Source organism: Onychostruthus taczanowskii, unplaced genomic scaffold (genome assembly GCF_017590055.1).
Source record: "Onychostruthus taczanowskii isolate IOZ18803 unplaced genomic scaffold, ASM1759005v1 scaffold8, whole genome shotgun sequence".
In the NCBI taxonomy this organism is placed as follows: domain Eukaryota; kingdom Metazoa; phylum Chordata; class Aves; order Passeriformes; family Passeridae; genus Onychostruthus; species Onychostruthus taczanowskii.
The window spans coordinates 3,074,810-3,090,831 of NW_024505892.1; the positions used below are offsets into that span (position 1 = coordinate 3,074,810).

The following is a 16,022-nucleotide window of genomic DNA, read 5'->3' on the forward strand; positions in this document are numbered from 1 at the left end:
CCAGCAGTCCAAAGGGTGAAAAGCAAAATATATGAATAATACAAAATTTAATCAGAGTTCATACAATAGTCATCAGTCTACCTTTATATACAGCTCCATACGAAGTTTCAAGAACTACCTTTCATCATCTGAGCTAAACAATTCCTCCCTACTCACAGCCAAAACAAGGGCCTTTCCCAGGCTTCAGTCTTGCATACAAGCAGGAACAGCTGTGAAATACTCTAGAGAAAAGCATGCTATGTAAAAATTACAATTTGAGTTTACTTCTTTGGCAATAATTCCATGTATCAGGGTATGAGCTTTTCCTCTAGTTTTTTTTCATTACAGAAATACAGATTTATATATCCAGATACATACAAATCTTCCTCCACTCTAAACACTCTTAAATGCTGATTTCCATGGTAAAATGTGTCACATTCACAACATTACTAGCTTTCAAATGAAAGATGATCAAGTTTGCCTTATCCCATCAGAAAATTTTCTCTCCTTCTTATATATAACATCTTTGTGGAATTTAGTAAAGTCCAAGGAAATGGCTGAAGTTGAAATTTGAGCGAGACTGAGGAGGCGGGGAGAAGAAAACATAACATGTAACAAATTCCCTCTTGTTTTGATTACAGCATGTACAATGCCACCCAGGATGTTTCCTAGAAATAGCATATTTGAAACCAGATACTACAGCATAGCAGGAATATCCAAAAGAAATTATGAATAAATTATTATCTTCCAGATAATAGCACATTCATGGCCTGCAGAAGTTGCCCACATAACACATGATTAAGGGCAAGCAAGCTACCAAGCACAAGAGAATCATTATTGGTGATGCTGCAGTAAAATCAGCCACAAAGTTCTCAGGGAATGTTTCTATATGTGGACACAAGGTAGGGCTGGTAAAACAGACACTTCAGTGTGTTTGGCATTGAGGCAGCTGATCACGTCCGCATTTATTTACACTGCAGTGTTCACATGAACACAGGGGACTTTTAAAGCTGGTTCGGAGACTTGTCTTTGGCATCAGCCACTGGTCCTGTGCCTTCCTTAGAAAACATACACATTTTGCAAACAGTGGCAGGAATCTGCAGTGAGAAAACTCCTCGTGAAAATAAAGAATAAAACTGGCATCACAAACATACTATGCTCAAGCAAAAGGTAAGGAAAGACTCAGCAAAATCCCCCCCGTCAGAGAACACAGTAACAGGTAATTAGCACACCATTAAGCTACTGCAGAGGTACTCTGAAATGAACACATGTAATACCTTGCAGTGCACTACTCTGTGTTTAAAATAGCTCCATCGATATTTGTATCCTCTTGGTTCTTATGATTAAGACTACAGCTGACCAAAAAAAAGGTTCTCTCAGTGCCTACCAGGTGATCATTCATCTAAAAGTTTCTTTTCATGTGCAAGAAATCACAATGGTGTGACTTCACTAGCTTAGACTACAGGATCAGCCTTATGTAGGAAAATGCTGAATTTTTTATTCAAGTCACCGATCAAAAATGTAGAAGTGGACAGGTGCAGCCACTGGTCATGCTTTGGATTGCTGAACATCCAAAATAACTTACTTTCTTGATGAAATGAAACCTCCATACTCAGGTACAGTAGAAAATTTTTAAAAAGTAGTCTAATGAAAATTAAAATAAGCTTAACTCCTCTTTAAAACCTCAATGCTCTTTCCTCAAACTTACTCAGTTCCTACCAAAAGTACTTATTATAGGTTTTAAACAGCTACCTTTTCACATTTACAGGGCCAAATAAAAACTATGTATGGTCACTGTTCCCATAACAAAGGACTATAAATCTGGGGCAAAAGGAAGATTATATAGTCCCTGCTATAGCTATAAGGAGCTTTGCTTCTCACATCACAAAATCATAATAGGTATGTCAAATTGAAGGGATGCTCATGTATTTCTATAATGCTGGAAACCAACCCTTTTAGAAGTGACTAGTGGGTCTGGACACTGATCATGTGGCAGGGTAAAGAAAGACTTCATTTTATGACATCAAAAGTGACAGAAAATCAAATGCTGGTGAGTTGGACACTTCTGAATCAGCATGTAGTTCAATAGTACAAACCCACTGTAAAAATATTTACAGTTCCTCCTGTAAACCCCATAGTAAGTCACAAAAAAACAGATGGAAATTTAATTGAAAAATAGATGTTTATAAGCTAGCAGTTAGACCCTTGAAAAAGAGCTGCACCTTAAACCTAATTTAACAGAACCCATGTAAGTTTCAATATGAACTCCAAACCTACCAACTTTGAAATGACTCTGTTAGCTTTCATGTCCTTAGTTTCATACCTGCAATGTATAAACATCAGGTGACTGATATTTTGATCAGAGGTATGCAGAGGAAAGATACTTCAAAACACCACACAGACCATGTCATTGTGCTAGTCACCCATCTACAGCCACAAAAGTGGCAAAAGCTGCAACTAAGAGCTTTGTTTTCCATCAACAGCTAGTATTTAAAACATTCTAATATCAAGTCCTGTATTAACCCAATCTCTTTGTCCAGTAAACATTTCCTTATCCTTTTAAATAAAAAATATCTGCTAATATACAGTTGCCTGCTGGGCTTCCCCAGAGAAACAGAGAGGCAGCAAAATAGCCAGGAAAGGCTGCATTGGCATTTTCCTCCACCACCCCAACTCCCAGGATAAAAGCTTGCTTCAAAGCAACTGATGCATGAATGAGAAATGTCTAAACCCCAAGTCTATTTAAATGCTAGACAGCAGAGATTACAATCCTGAAAGAAATGCAGAAGGCAATATAAGACCCAGAACTCCAGGGGAATGAGCTCAATTTCTTCAGGGACCTGATCTGCAGGATCCTATGGGAGAATCCCCTGTAGGGCAAAGGTGCCCAGGAGATCTCATTGACCTTCAATCTGTCACATCAGGAGAGGAGGGTGGCTGCATAAGCAGCTCAGGTGGAGCACAAGCCCCCAGGGAAGAGGGGGGATGAGAAGATGTGGGGAGATATCCGAGAACAACTCAGAAACACTGGCTAGGCACCAGGGAAGAGGAAGCCAAAACTCATGAAGAAGCTAGACAGGAGGTGCCTTTACAACAAATGAAGGACCAAACCACATGGGCACTGGTAACTGAGGAAAAAAACAAGAAGGAAATTCTGGGGAATTACAAGACAGCTTTATTCCAAACCTTGGGAAGAAAATGGAGCAGAACCTCTTTCATTCTCTTTCCAGGAATATGAAGGACAAAAACATCTTTGCAAATGGCAAGGAAAATTTCCCAAAGGCAAAATGTATCAAATCGACCCAGATACTTATGATGAAGCCACTGGCTCTGTGGATGCGGACAGCGCAGCAGACACAATTTCCCTGACAGGCTTTTTGACACAGTCCTGCCTTAGCACTAAGCAGTGAAAAAGGAATGGACAAGACTCATAAAAAAGTGGCTGGTTTGACACTCTCACGACAGCTGTAAACAGGTCAAAGTCTATCTAGCAGCTAGCTACGAGTGACGTGTCTCTGGGGTTCAAATGACCAAAAGAGCAAACAAACACAGTCACCACCTTCACGTGTAACCCAAACTCCAGCAATCAAGAGGGTGGACAAGAGGGCTCCCACCTGAATGATCCCACGAGCTGATGGCCAACTCTTGAAATCAAATAAAGCCAAATGCAAAAACCTTATGCCTAAGTATATAACAGGAATTTAGAGGCTAAAAACCAGCTTTGGGACAGATGTCCTGGCGGTCCTGGTGAACACCTGGTTGAACACAAATAAGCAAAGCATCCTTCCAATGATGAAGGTAAACTGTGTTAGCATGAGTGCATGCTGGTGATGGGAAGCAACAAACTCTTTCCATGTGACGTTCCTGATGTCTCAAATGGAAGCCCTGTTCCTGGTTTTCAGCTCCCCTGCAATGACTAGAGATTTTTTTTTAAATGATGGAGAATACAATGACCTATGAAAAGAGGTAAATGAAGCTGGCTATGTTTGGACTAGAAAAGAGTGGCTTCTTAATGACTTAGGGGGTACCCATGGAGAAAAGTTAGCCAAGATCATTTCAGTGGGGCACAATGAAAGGAGTAAAGGCAATGTCATCAGTTGCAGCAAGAGAAATTGAATCCAGACACAATAACAGTTCAAGAATCCTGCAATAAGGGTCTTCAGACACTGGAATATGTTTGTCCAGAAGGGCTGCAGAATCTCCCTCTGTAGCGATCTTCCTTACTTGAGTGCACAAGACTGAGCAACTCAATTTTATTTTGAAGTCTGCTCTGCTCTGTGCAAGAGATCAGGCACCCAGAGGTCCAGTGGCAAGCCTGAATCTCTCTCCTTCTTAACAACAAAATTCTGTGGTAAGCAGGAGGTTAGGAAAAAGAACAAACAGGACTACCAGTGTGCATAAATACAGACCAACTGAGTCTCCATAGTGCCTACAGATGATAAGGCTGCATATGAAAACTGTTTCCATGAAGTCTGAAAACTTAGAGAACATCTACTTTTTGCAGTTACTCTTTACTACTATCTTTTATATAACAAAAAAATAAACTTGAGCAAAGCTGATTATTGAAACACAAGGATTTCTTTGCTTCATCCTGATGTTCTTGATTTTGCCTGTAGCATATGTATAATATTTTCAATTTATATGATGATTTGTAAAACAAATCCTATGCCTTTAACTTTTTTCAAGGTGTTGTTTCAGACCACACAGAGCTTGTCCCCAGCAAACTGCATTCTCAGCTACTGACAAGAGACCAATTGCACAACATATTTCACTCTTATGTAAAACACACATGTGGAGAGAGATATTAATATATCTCTATCAATACATGAACTTTTTTTTTTAAAGAAACTGCATTAACATATATATGGGCTTTTCTTCAGAAACGTAATTTCTTTGAAGTGCCCTTGTTGATCTGTGATGTCCCTTCAGCCCTTAACAAGATGACACACCTTTCTATTTCAGTCAGTTCAAGTTCAGTGCCACACTTACTCTAGAGATTTACAGAATAAGACATAAAAATATCAGTCAATTTGCAGTTGGTCATAGCTTTTCCCGTGGCGATTCTTCAGATGATCTAACCAGAACAAAGAAAGCAGCATGCAGTTTTGACATGGTATAACTTTTTAAATAAGTAACATATATAACTCTTCTGCTCTCTAAATGGTAATTAGGTTTTCTGTTGCTTGATGGGGGTGGGGGACAGAAATCCATCACTGCAAATTATTAACATCTATTTCTCTTCTTTAAGCTTTAAAGAATTTAGTATTACTACCTAGGTCCAACTCAGAATTTCAAGTGCAATTCTTAAAACCACAGATGGGTGGAGAACTACAACCACAGTAGCAAGCAACAGATTTCCCCACAGACAGCAGCATGGGCAAAGCTTTATCAGCAGTACCACCATGCACTGCACCAACAGATGTCAGTGCTCAAAGGCAGTGAGAAAAGCACGAGCAGAGTTAAAGACTGGGTCTGCATCTGCACGTGTCTATCACTGAACAGTAAAATTACTATCTCCTTAAGCAGTACACTTTGAAAGCAAAATGGCTTTTTTTAGCTTGATATTCTTTTACACTAGCTACTTCCTATTTCCTTGGAAGAAAGCAGTCCCTGAACAAAAGAATTTCAAAAGGCAAAGATTCATATTTAGCAGGGAACTAAGTGAAAGAAAAGTATCCAGGTACTTTTAAAAAATAGTCTCACAGTGGCCTGAATACTAATTAAAGAAGCAAGCCACATTGATCTAGTGTAATTTTACTGCACTGTTTTAAAAGCAGACACTGACTTTTAATAAATAATTGAAAAAGAGGGTTTATGTTGCCAAGCAATATGATCACCCCTACACAAGTGAGATGATGTAAAATTCTGTGAAGAAAGTATCAGACATTCTTTCTTTCTACTTTATTCATATGAAAAACACATAGTACTGCCTCTACCCTAAATTGCCAGCATTATATATCTTCATATGGGAAGTGCAAAGCTGCATACTTTTCCATTAAAACTGTAACTGCTGTTTCTACCCAGTATCAGAGAAAGAAGCTGATTCTTCCTTAAGTATTTTTGAGATGCACACAAATTCTTTTAACAGCCAGATGTTCCACAGTCATCAGCTCATTCATTGCACAGAATTTTTTCAGTCCTTTGCAAAGTATTGCCTACCATCTCTTCTGATTTTCACCTATTTCCTTACCTGATTAGAGATTTGCCTTAAAAGAAAGGCCCAAGTTTCAAGTAAGTCAGAGTTCACTCACTTTCCGTATTCTTGAAACAGTTTAAAGCCAAGGTACATGCAGCTTCCAAGAAGGAGTAGGAAGACAAATGAAAATAGATTTTACACTTGTAGTTACCCTTGCCTAAGAGACTGCATTTCTCAGTGTTCCCACAAGGACTGTGAATGTTTAATTTTAACAGTTATAAGAATGCAACAGCAGGTTATGTGCTCATCCAATCTGTTTGAAAAGCTTTTCAAATCAGAGGCATCAAAATGAGCAATACCTGCATCTTCATAAATACCAGCTATAAAATCCAACCGGCTTACCGTGGAGAGTTATAGCAAGTTGTCATATTATTTCATGCAAGCCTTTCTTGGTTACAACAGAGTTCAAACTGAAGATTTCAAGATGCAAGAAAGGCAAACTAGGAGTTTTGCTACTCTACATGCCTTCCTTCATAACAGCACTGGAGCACAGCACTCAAAGTGCTGCTTCAAAAGCTTTACAAAGCTGATGATCTAAACACAGGACCAGGGAGTCTCAGGTTTAACCTGTCCCTGCAATAAAACAATGCATTTAGCAGCAGTTTAGTGGTAAAGCAAAGCTGCTCATGTGCAACCATGAATCATACTCCAAAGCTGGGGTTTAAACTGACCCTAAAGAACTGACATGTCCATGCTGAGGACCTGCAGCACAGGTGGGAGCAAAGACACCCTTCACCCAGCACGGAGCAACAGTCCCTGGCTTAGCGGGGAACGACCAAACAAGAACCAGGTCTCCACGTTCTGCTCGGAAACCTGGCACACTGTGCAACCCTGTGTGAGTCAATGGACCACTCTCAGCCCTAGAAAAGCACCCAAGTGCTTCCCCTTGACAGCAAAGCCTCCTGCAGGCAGGGCTGCCAAGCACTGCGATAAAACTGCAGCTCAAGCACCAGCCTGTGAAAGGTTTCATTTGATCTGGTTCGGGGAAGCATGCGCTTCATTACTCACCAATTATGTTTTCATAACAGACTTACAGACACGATTAAAAAGAGTCATGGAAAACAAAAAAAAACAGAAGATGCCTCTTAGAAGTGTGCACACAGTCTTTATACCACATGTTTTGAAAAGCCCAAACAACTCAGTGAAAAAAAGAAAAACAACAAAAAACAAACAACTGAATAACGTTGTGGATAAAGAAGATTTTCACACAAAAGGAACCAGTATATTGAGCATCTGGTACATTGCCCATATTGCTTAATTCACAGGTCCTCACCCCCCCGGCAATTATTTCCCTCACTTGTAAAATCACAGGTTTATAAATAACTTAGAAAGAGACCACAAAATCCTTCAAAACTGAATGTCTAAAACCTGCTTTACACAGAGACACATCTGAATACTTGAGTTTGTTACAAAAAAGATACACAGGCAGTGTGTCATCTCTGTACCACCTCAGGTGGCAATTTATTGCCAGAGAAAGTGCTGCACTGTTGAGACAGAGTGAACACTGAATCAAAGCCACTTTCCTGAAGTATTACTCTTACTGTGCCAAATGAGTTAGGAAGACAAATTTGTTATTTGTAAATAAAGGAAATACTTATCAAGATATTATCTTTAAGACGAAAACCGCAGAAATTTCCTCTTATGCTGGCTCCCCAAGCTAGAAAACACCCCAACCTAACCAAAGAGGAAGTTAACAAACAGCAACCCTTAGAGCAGCATGTTTCAGACAACTTTAAGAAAAGGTCTGTCCATCCAACAGTCACACAGGTCCTTCTGCAAAAATATTAATTATTTTCCACAAGAAGAGCTGTCTTCTGCCTCTCCATGACTTCCTTTTCATAAATCTTATCCTTTCATTAAAATTCAAAGAAGGTATCAAAGCCTGGCTGTCTACCACTCATATTTGCTCCCTGAATGAGATAAGACCTTTTTTTGGTCTTAACAGTAGATTTTAATAAACAGGTAGGATTTTTTCTACTTCAGTTTGTCTGCAGCACGGAACTACAGCCTTAGGCAACTGTACTCACTAACTGTTATGATTTAGTCTATTTCTTTATATTAATTGGCTGCCATAGGCTGCTATACTACCATTAAATACAAAATCATCACTATGAGAATGTAACTTCTGCTGAAGTACAGCAGATATTCCATTTTAAGCTTTACCTCACATGTTTACATCACCTTATTTAGTTCTCATGAAGAGTCCTATGTGTCTGGAATTTACATTTTGCCTTTACAGAAAGATAAAGAATTAATCATGTACTTGGTTTTGTTTTGTTTTTTGGGGTTTTTTTTTGGTTTTTTGTTTGTTTGTTTGTTTGTTTGTGGCTTTTGGTTTTTTTTTTTTTTTTGGTGAAAATCAGATGTTTTCCATCCAACACTTAAAGCCTTTTCATTTTCCCCACAATTCTGAGGATCTGGTTATAAAGGACATTCAGTTACTTGGGAAAAATTTACCTGTTGAGAATATAGACCAACTCTGAAGATAGGAAAATTAAATATTATTCTTAGCACATAGAGAACAGGTGCAAGGCTGTAAAAACATGAACTAGCAATTGGGAACACACCCCATTCCAATCAGATATGCACACAGTCATACAGTGAAACACCCCTCCAACTCATGATCCCAGTTCAAATCCAAGATCATTTGACTGAAGGGAGGCTATGAGGTTCTCACTAAAAATCCCCAAACAAACAAAACAAAACAAAAACCCAAACACGGCAGCACCTGAAACAACTCACCTGAAACAATACCCTTCCCTAAAAAGACCCTAGGGTGTCTTATCAGGAAGAACATTAATTTGGCAAATATACACCCTATTTCATATTTTGGGGACATAAAGATACCTCAGACCATTCTCCTCCACTTTCCTCTCCTTTGAAATGCAGTGGCTTAGTGGGGGTCCACTACATGCACTGTGCTCAGACCTCCACTAAACTATTTCAGCTGCCTACCCTCTCAGGCCACAAACCCAACTAAAGCAAGAGTAGCTTCACGTCTGCTTGGCAAGTTGAGCTGCCTCTCCATAGGTTCTGCCAAGTGAGTCACTGAATCATGCTCAGTAACACAGCTGAAGCTTCTCTGCATCCTGTAGTGCCATTAACCCTAAGCAAGTACTTTAATTTATTAGTTTGTGACATTTTGGATATCATAAGGCAAACCTGGCCACCTCCAGCTTACCATCATCATACATGATTCCCATCTTTAGGCATTTTATTCACCTCCTCAGTGACTTTCATAAAACCATAAGAAAAAAAACCCCACAAACAGTATTCATCAGGAAGGAAAGCACTATCAAACACTCAGAAAGAAATAGCAAATATAAAAATACTGAAGACTACAAGTAAATAAACAAAGCTTTGGGTGAGAAAAAAACAAGACTAATTTTAAACTTCAACAAACTTAATGACAACTATAACATGTCAGCATTAAGGTCACAAGACACTTCAGGAAAACTTCTTTCGAAATGCATTGATTGCATCATCATCAGCATGTTGGCAGGAATCAACACACTGCTTACTCATTACGTGTCAACTCTTTTCCTTTCACTGAATCATGTTCTTAAATAAATGAACCGTCAGGGAATGTGGCTTTTTCTGTTTGAAATTCAAACCACCCAATACTGTTGCATTTTAACTGTTCCCTCTCCTATGAAGGTGCTCACAACTAAAAGCACTCTGAATTTTGGTCTGCAGTAGCTGGGGCTTCAGTAATTCCTGTTTCTGTATATCCTTTCTCCTTTTCTGTTATGAGAAGAGGGGTTGGGGGGGTAAACCTTCTGAAGGGGAATGCTTCATTCTGCTGAAGATGATTACAGTAGACAGAACCTTTGCTCTGCAAAAGTCTCATTGCAGGGATTCGGTTTTAATGGAGAACTTAGGCAAGAAAACCAGATACCTAGTGCTAAGACACAGCTTCTCAAAGAGATTTCACACCTTTCATCCACCTGTTCCCTCACCACAGCCAAAACTAGCACCAAGTCAACTCTTTCATTAACACCTTTGACTCACCAACCTGACAGAAAGTTTAGCAGAAATCCATCCAGTTTCTTTTTTTGTCTTGCTCTGACAGTTTTTAGCTGACTTGCTGAGCTGAAGCAGCTTATGGAGGGATGCGGTGAAAGTCACAGAAAGCAGATAGTGGGAGAAAGCAATCAAACGTGGTATGAAGAGACTTCTCCTCTTCCAATAGCAAGAAGTATTAGTGAGCTCACCTTGTCATGTAAACACCCTCATAAGGAAATAAAACTCCATCCAGCTGGCACTGCCCTTCCTGAGCAGCAGCACCAGGATACCAGGCAGTAGGAAAGCAACTGGGGGAAGCAGGCAGGAAGACACAAGGGGTCAACTGCCCTTCCACAGCAGTGAGTGACCATCCATAATTTTGCCATCACTACTTGTTAATGAAGAGATCTGATTATGCCCAAGTATTTCATGTCAAGCACATGTAAGATCTCTGATTAGTGCTTTATTTCCATGCTCACAAGTTCTCTTTCCTCAAGATATTGCTGAACATCCCTGTAACATTACTGAGACTGCCATCTAAACTGCACAAAAGCCACCATAGGAAATGAAAACCGAGGACTCAAAAAGCTTCAGAATTCACACTGCCAATGCCACCTGAATTCATTTCTTTATGAAAGATTGGGAGGGAAGCTTTAGAGTCTCTTTTGCTGACTTGCAACCACTGCCCTGTTGAGCTCAAAGGACTGGCGCTCAAATTCCTCTTGGCAGGACTTGTACTACATGACTGCAACAGCTGAAAGCTGTGCAAGCCCTTATAGCACTGCATGACCATGCTCTTTAGACATTGATTCCAATTTACCAGGGAGGCTTTTATCCTGAAAACATGTCCAAACAGCTCTGATCAATACCATGAACAGTTTCCAAGCTAGTTACCTTGTACAAGAACAGCACAGCTGCATTAGTATGGTGCTCCACCAGCACCAAGAGCTTGCTGTTCAGCAGGATTAATTAGTCTGGGCAGAGCACCGCACTAATGTGATTATACAGCTTCTAGTACCTGAGCTAGCTCACTCATCGTTTCTATTCTTTTGCTGTAAAATAAAAAGAGCTTAGGTTTTGCTCTTTTCTTAACACCTAAATAATTCCAGCACCATTTTTTTCTTGGAAGAGAGAGGAATGAGACTTGGGGAAGACACAAAATCAGATTTTCCTTATTAAAAGAATGCATCTCCTGCCTTCATAGCCTCTCTCCACTATTATCATACTCTTCTAATAATTTCTTTTATTCGTATCGACTACCTATGCACCTGCAAGTCTTCCCTTGACATCAGGAATAAAGATGCCCAGCCATAACCAACAGTGACAAAAGCAGAGACCGGAATGCATTGCACTTGAGTGGAATAGAATCATCATTGTCTTCCACTCCTTTTCTCCAGGTAGGGAACAGATACCACAGGAGACTCTTGCCACAGGCATACCAGGGACCCAGACCTTGCTCCAAGATATGGGAGCACTGGAGGAGGACTGAAAAATGTAAGTTCTGGCAAATGCAAGTGTGCTGGTATGCTCAAGTGTGCTTCATTGCTCGAGCGTCCCTGAGGCATCCTGCATGAGGACAACACCCAGGGCAGGCAACATGAGGCCACGTAGTGAAAAATCAGCAGCAACAAGCAACTGACAGCAGCTGAACAGGAAGTACTGGGGAAAGCCCCACTGCTGGCAGTGCTGCTCCTTCCTCTGAGTTTGCCTGTAACACATCAACAGAAGAGAAACAAAGGACTAGCACAGCACCCACCAGTATCGCTGGTCTGGCTCATGTCCCTTCCCTGCGCACAGCCAGCCCCAGAGGTGTGACACAGCGGGGCAGTTCCCACACACAGACATTGAGAGAAACCATGTTGTTCTGACAGAGTGAAAAAGAAGTGATAGCAACAGGATCTCTAGTTCTTCATGTTTCCACAAGTATTTTACTTGCTCAATAAGCATCTAGCATTTCTTTTTTCTTTTTGGTAATATTATGTTGGTTTAACTACTAAGAGAGGTTCAAGAACCTTTATATTTCCTTCTTGGTTAAAGTTTCACCCTGTTTGGGTTTTTTCCTCATATAAAAGAGCAAGCTGTAGAAAAAGTCGTTAAAATTTCTAGAACAAAACTTGGCTAAGAAATGCCATCAAGTCACAGCATTTCATGGCTTTGTGATTTCAAGTGATATTGTACTGGCTGGACTTCTAAACACACATGTCAACTTAAAATTTAAAACAGTAAATGGACAAAACATCTCTAAGGTATCTCCCCTCTCAGCTTTATGTCAGCATGTTGGCGGGAAAGAGACCTTCCAGAACAAAAACACAGGGAAGAACAACCTTATTTTTTGGCATTCTTTTCCTTTAAAGTAACTTGCTTCCTTCTGTAAAAAGTATTGCCAAGACTAGTTTCAAATTTTGAGTTCTAGATATATGACATAAATCATGCAATGCAGATGCGAATTCCAGGCTCAAAAGAGTATGAAAGCAGAAAGATTTCTTATGTTTGCATCTCCAGCATGTAACCACTGGGCACAAAGAGAAGAACTTTACGGGATAATTCTGGTTTCTGTGCATTTACAATACAGTACAAAAGTTCATACTTTAAAAAAGACACATTTAAAACTATTTAAAGTTTTAAAACTAAGCAAAAAAGACTGCAGATTAGAAATTCATCTTGACACTTAGGTAACAATACAAATAAAGGGGGGCTAAAGCTTGCCAAAAGACAAAAGAGAACAGCAACAAAAAAGCCAACACATGAAACAATGTGAAGGAAGTCAGCACAGAACAGAAACACTGTTTTATTGTCAATGGAAAAAATGTATTCTTCAAAAAAGACAAAAATCAAGCTAGGCAAAGTACTGCAAAAATGCTAAAGCAAGTAAGGAACCAAGACGTTAAGATCACATAGTAATTTAGGAGGAAAAGAAACTCTCAGAAACAACACATAGCAAAACTGAGGCATGAAGGAAAGCAAAGATCTGGAAACCAAGTGGAGTTTCTGTGTCATCTCCTATGCTTAAACAGCCAAAACTCTGGCTTGGGGAGGCTACTGTGAAACTGATGCTCTGTGTCAATGTGAAGGAGAAAGAGGATGGAAAGGAAAGGGAGAAAGAAATTGAAGAGATACTGGCCATATGTTTATAAGTACACATACACATGCATATCCACACATAACAAAAGGTAACTCAGACTAGCTGGCACACGGTGGGACCAGCAGGACAGCAGTATGTTTAAGTGTTCTCTTCCTTCTGTTTAGTTACTTGTTACAGTCTTCTGTACTACAGAATCACGTACATCAGGTCTGGAGCCTCATTACTTCTAAATACTTCTACATGGAAACGTCACATAGCTGGAAAAAGAGTTTGCTGGTATTTCCAACTTTCCATATGCCTCAGGGAGACTGCATGACTAAACCAGAAGACAACATACTCTCTGCACACTTCAAGACATGGTCTGTACCGTGTACTCCTAAGAGTTTCTCCCTTCAAAATACCTTTGCATTGGTACATGCTGCTTATGACTTAAAACTATGCTACACAATTTGCTGAAATAGTTAAAGTGACACAAGGACTCCAGAGCACAGAACACAACTTGGTATTTGTGCTTATTATGTGATGCTTCTTGTGATATCACAGCTCACTTTTCAGAGCACTCTGTACAAACACACAATAAAAATAAATAACTTTAAATAAGGCTAACCAGGTTTCACAAATACTGAAATATTCTGTAGTAAGTCTCTTGCCTATCTCATTTCCATCACCACAGAACATGAAATATATACTACTAATTAATTCATAAACCCTAATCTCTGCAGGCAGCTGAAATTGTCAGTTCGATAAACAAACCAGCCAGCACTGATGGGAAGTTGAACTGTATTACCAAGGAAATTCTTCTTCTGCTAGAGGACCCTGTCAAGCTCTGCCCACGACAGCATTACCTAGACACAGTTTGGAGAATTTTTGTAAGGAAGGATTTAAACCGGCACCTGAACCAACCGAGCAGCAGGACGGAAAAAAAGGCGGTTGAAAGAATTTGTCAAAGACACACAGCTCTGACACTTTACCGCTGCAACCTAAATTGACTGTATTTCGCCAAATGCCCTCAACTCTTCAGACAGCCGAGTGAAGAGCGAACCGCACGGACCCGAGACAGACCGCGACACCTCTGGAGCGCTGCACCGCACCTGCACCCGCACCCGCGCGGCGCCGAACAGCCCCGGACAGCTCCTCTGCCCGGAGCGCGGCTCGGGCAGGGAGCCGTGCCCCGCTGCCGCCCGCACCCCGCGGAGGCATCTGGCGCCCACCGGCCGAGCCCGGGACGTCCCATGGGGAGCGCAAGCGGACCCGCGCCGCTCTCTCTCCCCGGCGCCGCCGTCCCCAGCCCTCGGCGCCCCGCGAAGCGATCCATAGCCTGCCAGCCCTCGCGGGGCTTTGCTTTCTCGCCGGGTTTCGGTGCAACAGCTGGGGGAACCGGGCAACGTTGGGAGGGAGGGAAGCGCAGCCGGCACGGAGCCGGCAGGAACGCACCGCGGGCTGCGAGGATGCAACCGCGGGCGACGCCGCTGACCTGCGCCGCGGCTAACGAGGGACAGCCGGCCAGAAAGACCCCCTTCCCGCAGGGAGGAGGCGGCAGGAAGGGTCAGGGGTCCCCCAACACCGCCGCCAGACCCGGCAGAGACCTGTTGCCCCGCGCGGGAGTGTCGAGGCGCATCCCCCGGAGCGGGACCGATAGCCGCCACCACCCACCTCTTTGATTTTCTCCCTCCTCTGCCGGACGTCGGGGTCGGCGGGATCCTGCCCCACGGCGCCGACGGGCTGGCGGAAAAGGCGCTGGGGCAGCCCGGGGGCACCCGCCTCCTTCCTGCCGCGGGCGTCCTGCAGAAGTTTCTCCTTGTCCTGGCGGATGTCTCTGCGGATCTCCTCGGGCAGCTTCTGCAGCGTCTCCTTGGCCTCCCGCAGAGCCCGCTCGTGGTCCGCGCGGATCCGCTCCAGGCTGCCCGCCCCGTCCGCGGCCGCCGCCGCCGCCGGTCCGCCTCCGGGCTGCGGAGGGGCGCGGGGCTGCCCGCCGGGCGGCGGCGGCGGCGGCTGCAGGGCGGCCGAGTGGAAGAAGACGCCGCTGAGAAGCTTGGAGGAGTCGGGCAGGAAAAAGATGGCCCCGAAGCAGAGGGTGATGAAGGCGCTGAACACCAGCAGCAGCACGAACTTCTCCGTCAGCCGGAACGCGCCGGGGCCCGCCGCCTTCCTGCCCCCACCGCCCGCGCCGCTGCCCGCGGGGCCGCCCAGCGTCCCCGGCCCCGCCGCGCTACCGAAGAGCGGCAGCAAGCTGGCGGCGGGCATGACCCCCGCGCCGCCTCAGCGCCGCGCCGCGCAGGGACCGCACCGCACCGGACGGCTCGGCTCCGCCGCCCCCTCCCCGCTTCGGCTGCACAAAGTTTCCCCGGGCGGACGCGGCAACTTTTCCCTTCCCCGCGGCCGCGCTCCCTCTGCTCCCCCGCCGGCAGCGCTCGGCAGAGTCTGCGGGGCGGGCGCTGTCAGCTCCAGCCCATGCTGCCGCCGGGCCGCCGCCGCCGCGGGTGCCGCTCCCCGCTCCGCCCGCGCGGAACTGCCGGGCGGCCGGGGGCGGGGCGCGGGGGCCTGCGCCCTCACGCGCGCGCGTGCACGGGCGCGCACACAGCGTCTGGCGGCGCGCGCTGGGCCGGGGGCGGTGCGAGGGGAGCGGGGGCACGGCCGGGCCGGGAACCGCTCCTGACCCCCCGGCAGGGAGAGCCCTCATCTGTTCTTTGCATGAAAACAGGGCTTAATCTTATTTATTGGCTTGGGGCTTCTTTTTTTTTCTGTAGGTAAAAGAGCACC

At 43.6% G+C, this 16,022-nt stretch overlaps 1 protein-coding gene across 1 annotated transcript in view; it reads right to left on the reverse strand.

The window, feature by feature from the left end:
• Positions 1–15,732, reverse strand: part of MAN1A1 (mannosidase alpha class 1A member 1) — a 141,066-nt gene extending 125,334 nt beyond the window's left edge. Inside the window, exon 1 of the mRNA XM_041423972.1 lies at positions 14,916–15,732. Within this exon, the coding sequence (XP_041279906.1) occupies positions 14,916–15,506 (591 nt within the window). The 5' untranslated portion in view covers positions 15,507–15,732. The remainder of the gene's footprint in view (positions 1–14,915) is intronic.
• Positions 15,733–16,022: the final 290 nt, after the last annotated feature.